Source organism: Theobroma cacao, chromosome 9, assembly GCF_053813885.1.
Source record: "Theobroma cacao isolate CCN51 chromosome 9, ASM5381388v1, whole genome shotgun sequence".
NCBI lineage: Eukaryota > Viridiplantae > Streptophyta > Magnoliopsida > Malvales > Malvaceae > Theobroma > Theobroma cacao.
The window spans coordinates 48,754,336-48,768,204 of NC_142647.1; the positions used below are offsets into that span (position 1 = coordinate 48,754,336).

The 13,869-nt window shown below is 35.8% G+C and overlaps 2 protein-coding genes and 1 pseudogene across 2 annotated transcripts; 1 reads left to right on the plus strand and 2 right to left on the minus strand.

The window, feature by feature from the left end:
• Window positions 1-747: 747 nt before the first annotated feature.
• On the minus strand, window positions 748-2,136 carry LOC18590791 (chitinase 2-like). Its single transcript, XM_018127043.2, has one exon. The coding sequence runs from the start codon at window positions 1,943-1,945 to the stop codon at window positions 1,028-1,030; it is 918 nt and encodes a 305-aa protein (XP_017982532.1). The 5' UTR covers window positions 1,946-2,136; the 3' UTR covers window positions 748-1,027.
• Window positions 2,137-4,932: 2,796 nt separating this feature from the next.
• LOC18590792 (chitinase 2 pseudogene) lies at window positions 4,933-6,197 on the minus strand (annotated as a pseudogene).
• Window positions 6,198-7,702: 1,505 nt separating this feature from the next.
• On the plus strand, window positions 7,703-10,813 carry LOC18590793 (subtilisin-like protease SBT4.3). The gene is made up of 10 exons (XM_018126945.2): window positions 7,703-7,798; window positions 7,901-7,992; window positions 8,075-8,166; window positions 8,260-8,506; window positions 8,620-9,124; window positions 9,203-9,270; window positions 9,362-9,577; window positions 9,664-9,775; window positions 9,869-10,082; window positions 10,183-10,813. The coding sequence occupies exons 1-10, from the start codon at window positions 7,703-7,705 to the stop codon at window positions 10,740-10,742; spliced, it is 2,202 nt and encodes a 733-aa protein (XP_017982434.2). The 3' UTR covers window positions 10,743-10,813.
• The last annotated feature ends 3,056 nt before the right edge of the window (window positions 10,814-13,869 follow it).

A 13,869-nucleotide genomic window follows, 5' to 3' on the forward strand; every position in this document is an offset into this window, starting at 1 on the left:
AATTTCCTCTAAAGTTTTTATGGTTTTTAAGGGTTGGAAAGGTCGGGTTCTTTTTGTTCTATTGCCATGACTTGATGTGTTGTGTATAGGTAGGATTGTGCATGTGTCAGTCATGAGAAGTATATGGTTGTCAAATTTTTGTATAGTAGATTCTTGTGGGTAGCTATGAGTAAGATTTGGGGAATATACCTGCTTTTTGTGCCCAAGTATAGCCCACAAATCACTGGTTCTTTTCTGATGTCTTTTGAAAGGGATTACTCCACCCTTCTTTGCAATGAAACTCCAATCTTTCAAAAAAAAAAAAATACGACTTCGCAATATCACACTTTTAAATGAAACTTTTGTATTTTGTATACATTTCTTCCAAACAGGGCTTCATGGTAAATCATGTATGGAGCACGTCTTTCAGCTGTTTTAACAATCTCTAGGGAATCCATCTGACCTTGGCTCAGCATTTGACCTTTAAACTTGAAACATAAAAAAAGGAAAGTTAGTAGCCTTGTTTAATTAAATTGCTTGCCAGGCATTCTGGAGAAGCAATGTGCCCAATTGTTTATCATCCATTCTAATATGCTACTAGATTTAAGAAAAAATGTGTCAAAATCAATATCTACAATATCAGAAAGTCATGATTAGCTAGTCAAAATGCTATTTCTTACTCAAGCTATAACATATTTGCAGCAGCTTTAATACTGCTGCAAATTTAAATTTCAGAAAGTTGTGAGATCTTTCATGTCTATAGGAGTTGAATACTGTGGCTGATTTTTGAGATTGCTTGTCTAATATCAACATGTCCTAGATCTTCATGAGGAAGATTTACTACATAAGGGTAGGAGCAAGTGCAATTAACTTAAAGGCACATTAATTTGACAGAAAGGCAGACAATAGATATATGTAATAGAATTTATACAACAGAAAGCAATACACAGGTAGTAACTTGTATAGCACATCCCCTAGGGTCTAATTCATATTTAGTGCTTTCATAGAAAGTAAAATAGGGTCTAGAGTGGATAGGAACACATAAATACTAGTGGGAACTTGCAAGTAGAGCTTGTGATTGCTTCTCATAGCGGAAACCATTTCTCTTAGAGTCATCTGCAGACCAAACAAAGATACCGTGGAGTTTGTTCTGACTCTTGAGCCTACTGCAGGCAGTAAAGAAGCCGTTTTGTGGTGACAAGCCACCGCTCCCATCGCTTATAAAGCTCACTAAAACGTTACCACCATTATAGTTAGAGCTTTGGGTGTTGAAGTAATTCATAAACTGAGAAACTGTTGTTCCTTGATCATAGGCGTAAAATTGGAAGTTGACATAGTCTATGAGGTTACCATAGCTCTTCCACAAGGCCTTGTAATGGCTTTGAACATCATCATCATCGAATGGAGCTATGGAAGCAAATGAGATTACTCCATTCTTCTTAAGGGTTGTTATAAGGCGACCAATGCACTCCGCAAAAGTGTGAGGATCAGCCTGGAAGTGCTCGTAGTCGATATCAATTCCATCCAAGTTGTACTCCTGGATGATATCTGTGAGAGAAGAAACCGCATTGGAAACCCAGGAATCTATAGAGGAAGGATCGAAGTAAGCATAGCCATCTCCCACACTGTCCCCTCCTAGGCTTAAGGCTACTTTAACATTAGAATTTCGGCTCTTGATGGCAGAGACCTGGGAAGGACTGAGGTTGTCAGAGTCCCAGAAGACATTGAACTTCCCATTTGTTGGAGAGGGGGAACCTGTGGTCTCATAGTCTATGGCAAATGAGAGAATGAAGTGGAATTCAACATCCGAATTTATGGGAAGATCGGTGAATCTAACATTATTGAACTCAGCTCCTATATATTCTCGGAAGAGATTTGAATTCGCAGGAGTTGCTTGGATTGACATGTGGCAGGGAAACAAAACTTGGAATACGAAAAGGGCAATGAAAAGCTTAGAAAGGTCCATTGTTTTCTGAACCAAGTAGATTACTGCTGTCGGCTTTGAGTTGAATCACTCTTGTTAGAAGGTTATTATATAGGCACAATGTACGAAATACAAAGGTTTGGGGCAAGGGGAAATTAAAAAGTAAAGAAATTGTTTGTTTGCCGTCACCGAAATCATGCTTCTGGGATCTTTATCCTGGTTAATTAGAGCAAAATGGGCTACTATTCAATATCTTGAACTGTTACTTTGTCTTGTGGCTCGGTCATACTAGCATTTAAGCCAAGATCGTCTTTATCTTCTAAACAAAGGAAGAATAGTGCCTTGGACGGAATGGTAGACTCGGACTTAATTTCCTGGTACGGGAATAAGAGGAATCCGCAATTTTTGACCTTTGAATAATTTGTTTTGTGTGTTTTTCAACATTTTGTTGCTCGTAGTTAAAGGATAAGCACATATCACGATCTTTAATTGTTCAATGCACAACCGCATTGACCTTCATCAACACCTTTTTGCCCATTTTGACAAGTCAACTTCTAAATTGACCAATAGTATTGAAATTCAGGCAGTTTGTTCTAGAAGAGATTTTCAGTTAGTTTATCCTATGATCAGAACAACATATAATGGATCTAGAATTGCCTTAAAGGCATATTATTATAGTATCTCTTTGATTTTCCACTTTTCTGTTTCCAATGTTTTCTTCTGCTGCTTGTGGGGCGGGGATAGTCTATCTATGACTATATTTAAAAGAGGCCCCGGAGAGTTTCCTTACTTGACACTTGGTAAAGTTATAGAGAAAGCCCCAGCCTCAAGCCACGTTGCTTTGAGCCACCAACTCCGTTCCCACCCCACTTCGAAAACTAAATGCCTGGTCTATATCTCATATTTCATACACTTGGCACCTTTGAAAAGCCGGCCTTGCAAGACAAAAGTTTCTGACTAATCTATAATCTATAACTATATTTAAAGAAAACTCCAAGGCCTTCCTTACTTGACACTCGGCGAAATCATAGAGAAAGCCCCAGCCACAGGCCACATTGCTTTAAGCCACCAACTCAGTTCCCACCTCACCTAGAAAACCTAATGCCTGGGTCAGTATCTCATATTTCATACACTTGGTGCCTATGAAAAGCTTACCTAGCAAGACAAAAGTTTCTGACTAATTTATAATCTATCTATCAATAACTATATTTACAGGAAAATCCCAAGGGCTTCCTTCCTTCCTTCCTTCCATATGATTATTATATATATATATATATTTTAATAATTATTATTAAATATCAAATCATATTTAATAAATATTAAAATAACAATTGAAATATAATTATCTTTTCTTTACATTAAAAATTAAAAAATTTGAATCTAACTATTTACTTAAAAAAATATATATATACATGTCAATTACTCAATCAAATTATATAATATAATTTTCTTTATCGAATTGAAATATGCCACTGTTATTTATAAATGTTCAATTTTAATTTTTCTAAATCTTAAATTTTAAAAAATAAGTTTTCTTATATTTAAATGTACTTTATATTTTTTACTTTCTAAAATAAAAAATACTAACTAATAAAATAACAATATAAGAGAATTTGAATATATCCATTGGCATAATTTTAGTATCCATTTACAAACATATCAAGATGGAGGAAAAAAGAAAAAGAAAGAAATGATGGACTCATATATAGTTTTGCTAAAGTATATGTTTGCCCTTAAATAGTGTTTGGTATGAAAAAAGTAGAATCATATTCCTTACAACGTGCTCAATTAAATTATATTATAGTGTTTGCTTTGCAGCAAACTATTGTAATGTAAAATTATAATGAATCACATTATAGCCAATGAATGTAATGTGCTTGCAGTTTAAAATCAATACAATTAGATTGTATTGCACTCTGTAAAGTTGTTAATGACAATTTTACCGTTCAATTTTGCTATTTTGTTAAAAATATTTTATAATATTATAATTTATTTTTTATATGGATTTCGATAATGTCTTTTTTTTATTCTTAATAGTCATGGCGACTATCAATAAAATTTATATTATCTTTTAAACAAAAAATTTAAAATAAAATATATAATATAGAAAATTACATTAAGAAATGAAAGTAAAATATATAAGATTATAATAAAAAATAAAAATAAAATATAAAACATTAAAAATATATTTAAGAGATAATATTATATCAAAATTAATAATAAAAAATACAAGTAATGGTTACTAGAATAACAACAGTTACATATTTTGTAAAATAATATTTTGTACATGTCAATGTATACTAACAATTAGATATGATAATATAATTACTATTTTATATTTATTTCACAAAGTATTCTCAATTCAATTAGAAAAAAAAAAATTGACCATCCCAAACGCATCATCGCATGAACAACAAACTAATTTTACCTAGTAGTGCGGTCTGAATATAGACAGCTTTGGCATTCCACTTAACCAAATAATGCCATACCACTCATCTCCTCCCACTAGAAAAGTACTCTTCTATCTTAAAGATTCTTCTTAAGACAAACATAAAATTTAAAATTGATTAACAATAAATGAAGACATCGTTATTTTGTAAAATTAGAATGAAATTTCAAGATTGATTTGAAGAGCAACAAGAATTATTTGTTGCAGAAGTATTTGTGGAAGCCATTATCATGATAACATTTATCAGTTTAGCAAATTATTATTCAATCTTTAGAGCACAACATTGTCATGCTTTGATCCGACTGATTATTGAGCTTGCTTTGCTGTTTCGTTTCGACTTTTGCCTTGGGATTTGCATGAACAGAAACGGGCTGAAACAATTACACATTCATACAGTCCCAGCCCAGGCCCCCCTTTGGAACTGAAGTGCCACTTTTTGTTCCTTTTTTGGCACAACAGACGAGGATACTGAACTACAAAAGTACCACATTGAACCTGCCTATGGTTAACCAAGCAACAACATATAGTGCTAGATTTCTTGGGCAGAAGATCCAACAGTTTTAGATCAGACAGATAAAAATTTGGGCTAAAAACAGAGTTTGTATTTTTGATAATTTTTATTGGTATTTCTTTTCATTTCTTTCTTCTACAGCTAAAAAAGAACATATGCTCTATTCCTGGAGAAATAGGATCCAATCTATATCCAGACAAGTGATCTCATCAGCTAGGATAGTGCACCTTTATTGCTTCTATATAATGCTATTAAATGACTGACCTAATTAGCTGCTAATATTTCTTGTGATTGCTTCTCATATATGAAACCGTTTGCCTTGGAGTCATCTGCAGACCACACAAAGATACCATGAAGCCTTTTCTGACTCTTAAGCATCTTGCAGGCAGTGAAGAAACCATCTTTTGGAGTTAACCCACGGCTCACATCACTTTGAAAGCTCACTAAGACCTTACCACCAATATAGTTAGAGGATTGGGTGTTGAAGTAACTCAAAAACTGTGGTATGGTGGTTCCCCTATCATATGCATAAAATTGGAAGTTGACATAATCAATAATGTTCCCATATCTCCTCCACAAAGCTAAGTACTGTCTCTGAACTTCATCATCAGCATATGGAGCTATAGAAGCAAAGGAGATTACCTTGTTCCTCTTGAGAGTCTTTATAAGCAACCCAATGGACTCTGCAAAAGTTTCAGGATCAGCTTGGAAGTGCTCATAATCAATATCAATTCCATCCAGATCATACTCTTTTATGATACTTGTGAGTGAAGCAACGGCATTAGAGACCCAGGATTTTACTGAGGAAGGCTTGAAATAAGCAAATTCACTGCCCACACTATAACCTCCTAGGCTTAATGCCACTTTTACATTTGGATGTTTAGACTTGATGGAAGAAACATGGGAGGGGCTGAGATTATTGGAGTCCCAAAACACATTGAATTTTCCATTGGTGGGAGATGGAGAACTTAAGGAGTCATAGTCTATGGCAAAGGAAAGAATGAAATGAAAATCAACATTTGGGTTAATGGGGACATCAGAAAACTTCACATCTTTGAACTCAGCTCCTATGTATTCCCTGAAAAGCTTTGAGTTTGCAACACATAGGGTTGATATATGGCAGATCAGTAGAGCTTGAAGAATGAGAAGGGTGAGAAAAAGCTTGTAAGGTTCCATTGCTGTTGGGATAAAAGTTCTATGCCGCAGGATTTTGTGTGAGAGGAAAGTAATGTAGGTGTACTTATATACTATTAGGAATGCGTTTTTTTTGTTTTTCTCTTTTGGCTAGAGCGTTTAGCTATGACTTTGTGTTGTGGACTAGAAGGAGCGAATTGTAGTAGGAAAGTTTGTTTCAATCTTTTAATTTTCAAACAATACCAATATGAAGACTAAAGATCAATTTCTCAAACATTAGTTTTCTGAATTTTCTTTCATGTTACTTTTTGGCTTAATCTCTCCTTTGCAGCATTTTTATATTTTATCTTTTCAATCATCCTAATGCAAATATCTTGTTTCTCCTCTTATATCATGCCTTGAGCAATTGCAGAACTGCTTCATCAGACCAAATGACAAAGATGCCTGCCATCCTTTCTATTTTATGGAAGCACCCTTGATTTCATATCATATAGCAAAAGTCTTGAAGCAAGCCTACTGTAGAGCTACATGTATAAAGTTGACAGGGCAAACAAAGATAAGACAAAAGCATAAAGCTTAAAGGCTCCACTGCAGAAAAGGTTTGAACCACAATAATCTCCATTGACTGGAGAAATATCTGCTGGGGAAATACCAAGGGGATAAAAATCATAAAAGAAATCCTTGTGACTCATTTTCTAGCCTAGGGAAAGTGGCTAAACTTTCATTTTTTGACTAGTCAACCCTACCTCTTGTCGAATTGTCAAAAGTTTGTCCCTAGAAAGAAGATATTTCTCTGGCATTTGAGGGTCAGGAATAATCCTTTATGGGTTGCCAACTTTGTCATATATGAATAGGCAAAATGACAATGAAGTAATGAACTATCAAGTCAGCAAGGCTTTACTATAGCTCTGTGGAAGATTCCTTGTTGGTTGGGTTTGGGCTTGTATGGGTTCTTAATGTAGAATCTAAAAGTTATTGGGCTTGGATTGTGGTCTGGGTTTGGGCTTGAAAAATATTTTGAGTCATTCCTTTTGCTAATATAAATTAATTTATTGAAAAAAAAAATTCTGTGAAAAGTTCTTTATTCCCTAAAATTTGTTCTTTCACTCTAATCCGCAAGGTTAAAAGAGGAAGCCGGGGGAATGTCAAGAAGCAGTGATGACATGCTTTGTTTTCCTTGATAAATTGGCATTCCTTATACTAGAACAGTATCTCAAAAATGCTTCTCCTATGTAAACTCGTGATACTGATAACTAAAATCCTTTGTTTTGTGATTACAGCAGAACATTGATTCTGTATCTATAGAATAAAGTTATACTTTATAAAATCACCTAAAATGCTAGCAGCAATGAATGCTGCAAGATATTTGGTCTTACTTTCTCAAAGTGGCCATTCATATTTTAGATTTGCTTGACAGCATAGCTTCAGATGGTAAACAATCTTGTCCAGAGCAAACCTTCGAGACACGTTGAACCTGGCCTTCTTGTTTATTTGTTTTAAAGGAAATATATCATACTGAACTGGTCATAAATCACAACAACTCATGCTGTCTATACAGTTGTCTGAATTTCCTAAGATGCATTGGCTATCTATAGAAAAAAAATGTAAGATACCAGCGAATTGGATATGATACTCAATTTTCTGAAACCACTATAAAATACCATTTATCAGGTTTTCAATTTTATACATACTCAAATATAGAACAATGGCAAAACCAGGTTTTTTGTCGTTCCTTGCCATTTCTTTGATTCTCATGCTTAGCATGATCCTATCCTCTGGGGCTGCAGAGGAAGATAGAAAGGCAAGTATTATCTTTACAGCTTTCAGATGAGTTTCTTAATTTGAGTGACAGACCTCTAACAATGATTATCTGAACTGCTTCACATTTATAATCACGACTCAGGTTTACATTGCATACTTGGGATCACTACCCGAAGGAGAATACTTTCCATCATCTCACCATTCCAGTATGCTCCAAGCAGTTTTTAAACAGAGGTTGATTTAAGGATTTTGAGATAAGGCAGTTTTTTTTTTTTTTTTTGTTTACCATTAGTCTGATGTTTCTGTCTCTCTCCAGCTCCGTGGCAAATTACTTAATCAGAAGTTACAGTAGGAGCTTCAACGGATTTGCTGCCAAGCTCACTAACGAAGAGGCAAACAAACTTGCAAGTAAGTGGTGTAAATCTCTTCTATCTACAACTTTTAATATAGGAAATAGTTAGAATGCCTTATGATATATCTTCACACTGCCATGATATGTAGGCATGAAAGGAGTGGTCTCTGTTTTTCCAAGTAAAGTTTATCACCTTCAAACAACAAGATCATGGGATTTCATGGGATTCAATAAGACTGCTAAACGTAATCGGACTGTTGAGAGCGATGTCATTATTGGCGTTATTGATACGGGAATCTGGCCCGAGTCGGAAAGCTTCAGCGATGAAGGCTTTAGTCCTCCTCCCAAAAAGTGGAAGGGTTCTTGCAAGGGTGGCCAAAATTTTACTTGTAACAAGTAAACATATTTCTATATTTTATAACATCACACCTAGAAAGAGATATTCTCATACTCATAATTTTGTTGTTTAGTTTGTGAGTTACTAACAAAAATGAAAACTTATCTTACAGTAAGCTGATTGGGGCTCGACTTTACAACTTAGATTTAGCTGTAGGAGATTCTGTCAGGGATACAGAGGGTCATGGAACTCATACCGCGTCTACTGCAGCGGGGAACAATGTAGAGAATGCAAGTTTCTTTGGATTGGCTAAAGGCACTGCGAGGGGAGGGGTTCCTTCTGCAAGGATTGCTGCATATAAAGTATGCAGTGCAGCAGGATGTGGTGAAGCGGATATCTTGGCCGCTTTCGATGATGCTATTGCTGATGGAGTTGACCTTATAACAATTTCAATAGGAACACCATTTTCATTAGAATTTTACCAGGACTCTGTAGCCATTGGTGCTTTTCATGCAGCTGAGAAAGGAATACTTACCATGCAATCAGCAGGCAATGCCGGTACATCAGGACTAGGGTCAGTGTCAAGTGTAGCACCATGGATACTTTCTGTTGCAGCAAGCAGCACGGATCGCCTATTTGTTGACAAGGTTGTTCTGGGGAATGGCACGACTTTAAATGTAAGCACCATACAGCTCTTGCCCATTTACTAATATCATAGTTTCAACTTATTCTAATGATTTCCGCTTTGTAAGCAGGGATTTTCAATTCATCCTTTCAGCCTTAATGGAACCAAGTTTCCATTAGTTTATGATACCGATGCTGGGTTAGTTCCACTTGATAAACCTTTGATTTAGTTTTTCAGTTACGAAGATTTAGAATAATAAAAATGTTTGATACTTGGTGGCCCCTTTCAGGCTCTGCCCGGTTGGGTTCCTGAACAGTAGTTTTGTAAAGAATAAGCTTGTCCTGTGCGATGATTTTGAGGGAATTATAGGAGCTCAGGGTGCTGGTGCTTTAGGATCAATTGTGGCAACTACATTTGATAATGTTTCATATGTTGTCCCATTTCCTGCTTCGGCTTTAAGAATTGACGACTATTTTTCAGTCAAGTCCTACCTGAATTCCACCAAGTACGTAAATATCTGGAAATAGCTTTCTAAAGCACATTTCTATATGTCAGGCAAATTCAAACTGAAACCTTTCTTTTCTGTCACAGGCAACCTAAAGCGGAAATATTAAAAAGTGAAACCATTAAAGATTCTGCTGCTCCTATGGTTGCTCCCTTCTCTTCACGGGGCCCTAATTTCATTGTACCAGATATTCTAAAGGTATGCATTTCTTCTAACCCATGCCTCTCTCTTCGCAATTTTGTTTTGCTTTTTTTTTTTTTTCACTAAAGTACTCCTCTGAATGTCATGCAGCCGGATATAAGTGCCCCTGGAGTGGATATCTTGGCTGCATATTCACAAGTTGCTTCACCTTCAGATACACCAACAGACAAGAGGCGAGTTAAATACAGTTTTATATCTGGAACCTCCATGGCTTGTCCTCATGCTGCCGGTGTAGCTGCTTATGTTAAAACATTTCACCCCGATTGGTCTCCTTCAGCCATCAAATCTGCTGTCATGACTACCGGTATTCTTCATATTTTCAATATAAATATCATTGTTGTAGCAAATCTGACTTCATTTAGCTTTCTTTTCTATCTTACCATTTCTTTCCCTGTTTCGTATAGCTTGGCCAATGGATCGGTCCAATAACCCAGATCGTGAATTTGGTTATGGATCTGGACATCTCAACCCTGTAGAAGCTATCAATCCTGGTCTTGTATATGAAGCTGTTAAAGGGGACTACATAAGACTTTTGTGCAGCATTGGATATGATGAAGGCAAAGTTAGACAAATAACAGGGGATAACAGCTCTTGCCCTGACACTTCCAAAAAAATGCTGCCAAGGGATTTGAATTATCCTTCACTCACAGCTAAAGTTCCAGTAGGCAAGTCTTTCACAGTCGTTTTTCATAGAAGAGTTACAAATGTTGGTGTAGCAAGATCTACTTACAAGGTAAAAGTCTCTTCCAACACGAAACTTAAGGTCAAAGTGATTCCTGAAGTTCTGTCCTTCAAGTCCTTAAAGGAGAAGAAGTCATATAATGTCACTGTTACCGGAGAAGCTTTGGGTGGAACATCCATGTTGTCTACATCATTGGTATGGTCAGATGGAACTCACAGTGTAAGAAGTCCAATTGTTGTATACACATTTGTAGATGCCCAAAGGAGTGTCAGCATCCCATGATTATTTATCCTGTAAACTTGTTGTACAACCTGCAAGCATGTCATGGCTCCCAGTTTATGTTACAATCAAATTTCATGCAATGCATTAATAATAGTCACATTTTCGAGTCCTAAAATTTATTCTATCAACTTTAAATGTTAAGAAAGAAAGCAGATTAATGTCCAATAGATTCACATTTCGGCTCACATCGCCAAAAACTGCGGTATGGTGGTTCCTCTATCATATGCATAAAATTGGAAGTGGACATAATTAATAATGTTCCCATATCTCCTCCACAAGGCTAAGGACTGTCTCTGAACTTCATCTTCAGCATATGGAGCTATAAAGGCAAATGAGGTTACCTTGTTCCTCTTGAGAGTCTTTATAAGCAACCCAGCGGACTCTGCCAAGGTTTCAGGATCAGCTTAGAAGTGCTCATAATCAATGTCAATTCCATCCAGATCATACTTTTTTATGATCCGTGTGAGTGAAGTGACAGCATTAGAGGCCAAGGATTTCACTGAGGAAGGCTCCACTGCAAAGAAGGTTTGAACCACAATAATCTCCATTGATTGGAAAAATATCTGCTGGTAATCCTTGTGACTCATTTTTTAGCCTAGGGAAAGTGGCTAAACTTTCATTTTTGACAAGTCAACCTTACCTCTTTTTTTTTTTTTTTTTGCTCAGCAGTCAAACTTACCTCTTGTGAAATTTTCAGAAGTTTGTCCCTGGGCAGAAAGTTTTTGTGGTATTTTAGGGTCAAGGATTAATATCTTTATGAGCTTGGAAAGCATAAAAAAGTTTTCGAAAGAAATTTTCAGTACATTTTCATGTTTGGAAGCAGAAAAATACAAAAGTGAATGTAAAAATTTTTTGAATTAGCAGAATTAAACTCATTGATCCAGAAAAATTGTTTTACAACCTCTAAAAGTGTAAGAAATTTTTCTTTATACTAGAACAGTGTCTCAAAAATGCTTCTCCTATGTAAACTCATAATACTGATAACTAAATTCTTTTCTACTAGATACCTGTATAATTATTCTGTGATTACAGCAGAATATTGTTTCTGTATCTATGTTATAAAGTTATACTTTTGGACCATTAGAAGTTTCTAGTATCCATTACTGACTACCAGGAAACCAGCCATGTAGCAAGAACTACTCAGATTTTTGCATGGGACAGCATTTTTGTTCATGCGGACTAGGACTCCTTGCAAAAACATGTTAATATTCCCCTAAATCCCTCATTTTAAATAGAGGAAGCAGAGCAAGAATGTGCTCAAAATCCAATTTTATGAAGTTATAAGCTGATTCCTTGGATTGTAAAAGTATGACCACAATCTATCCAGCTGCTAAAAAGCTAGCAGCAATGCCATCAACTGGTGAGTAACCATAGTTTGTTCCTTGACGTATGAAGAGCTTATCAAATAGCATTGAGGCTCTCAACTGTGATGTCAAAGGTACTATATTCAAGCACATTTTTAGAGAAGACAATAGCCTTGCTGATGGACTTGCCAAAGCAGCTGTTATGTGACCAGGTAAATTCTCTGTAGTATTTTAATGCTTCGCTTGCCACTGATTTGATGATAATGATATATGATGGTTTCCAGTTCATCCCTACCTTTTCCTTGATTATGAGTATGGAAGATGGACATTCATTTTTGGGAGTTTATTGTAAATCTGTTGTGGCCACTCTTCAGTTGTTTATCTATTTAATTTATCCATGAACAGTGGGGTATTAATATTTTCGGCACCCCTTGTTTTTTATCCTGTCCTGTGTATTTGTGGCTGAACTGTGTTGCCATTTAGGACCCTTTGTAACAGGGGACTTATAGCTTTCTCATGGCTGAATTGTGTAGGCCTTTAGGTCTCTTTGTAACAGGGAAATCAACTGAAGGGATAATTCTCTACCCTCTCTGCATCTTTTCTGGCAATCCCCTTGCCAGCTCTTTCAATGAAATGATCTCGCCTTTATTAAAAGAAAAAGCTAGCAGCAATAAATACTGCAAGAAATTTGGTCTTACTTTCTCAAAGTGGCCATTCATACGTTACATTTGCGTAGCTTCAGATGGTGCAAAATCCTGTCTACAGCAAACCTTCCAAACATACTGAACCTGAAGGAAATATATCATCCTGAAATGGTCATAAATTATAACAATTCATGCTGTCATTACAGTTGTCTGAATTTCCTAAGATGCATTGGCTATCTATGGAAAAAAATGTAAGATACCAGTGAATTGGACATGAGATTAAATCTTCTGAAACCACTATAAAATACCATTTATCAGTTTTTCAATTTCATTCATACTGAAATATAGAACAATGGGAAAACCAGGTATCCTGTTGTTTCTTGGCATTTCTTTGATTCTCATGCTTAGCATGAGCCTACCCTCTGGTGCTGCAGAGGAAGATAGAAAGGTAAGTGTTATCTTTACAGCTTTCAAATGAGTTTCATAATTGTGATTATTTCTTGTCTGATGAGTCTGTATAGTGGTCATGTTTTTGTTGTGATTTCTTTTGCTGATGTTCTGGAGAAACTGAGATTTTGAGGCTTGGTATCGAAAGCTCCAGATTCTAGTATAGCTTTTGAAGTATTAGCTTGATTTTGTTATGTTATACTTACAACTAGAGTGTAACAGGGCAAAATCTGCTGTATGCTTTTGCAGAGGTGAATGATTAATTCCCCTCTGTTATGAATATACATTGATATTTCAAAAAAAAAAAAAAAGGATTTTCATAATTTGAGCCTTTAACAATGTTATCTGAATTGCCTCATATTTATAATCACGATGCAGGTTTTCATTGCATACTTGGGATCACTACCTGAAGGAGAATACTTTCCATCATCTCACCATTCCAGTATGCTCCAAGCAGTTCTGAAACAGAGGTAGGATTTAGGGATTTTGAGATAAGGCAGTTTTTTTTTTTTTTTACCATTAATCTGATGTTTCTGCCTCTCTCCAGCTCTGTGGCAAATTACTTAATCAGAAGCTACAGTAGGAGCTTCAACGGATTTGCTGCCAAGCTCACTAATGAAGAGGCAAACAAACTTGCAAGTAAGTGGTGTAAATCTCTTTTATCTGCAGCTTTTAATATAGGAAATAGTTAGAATGCCTTATGATATATCTTCACACTGCCATGATATGTAG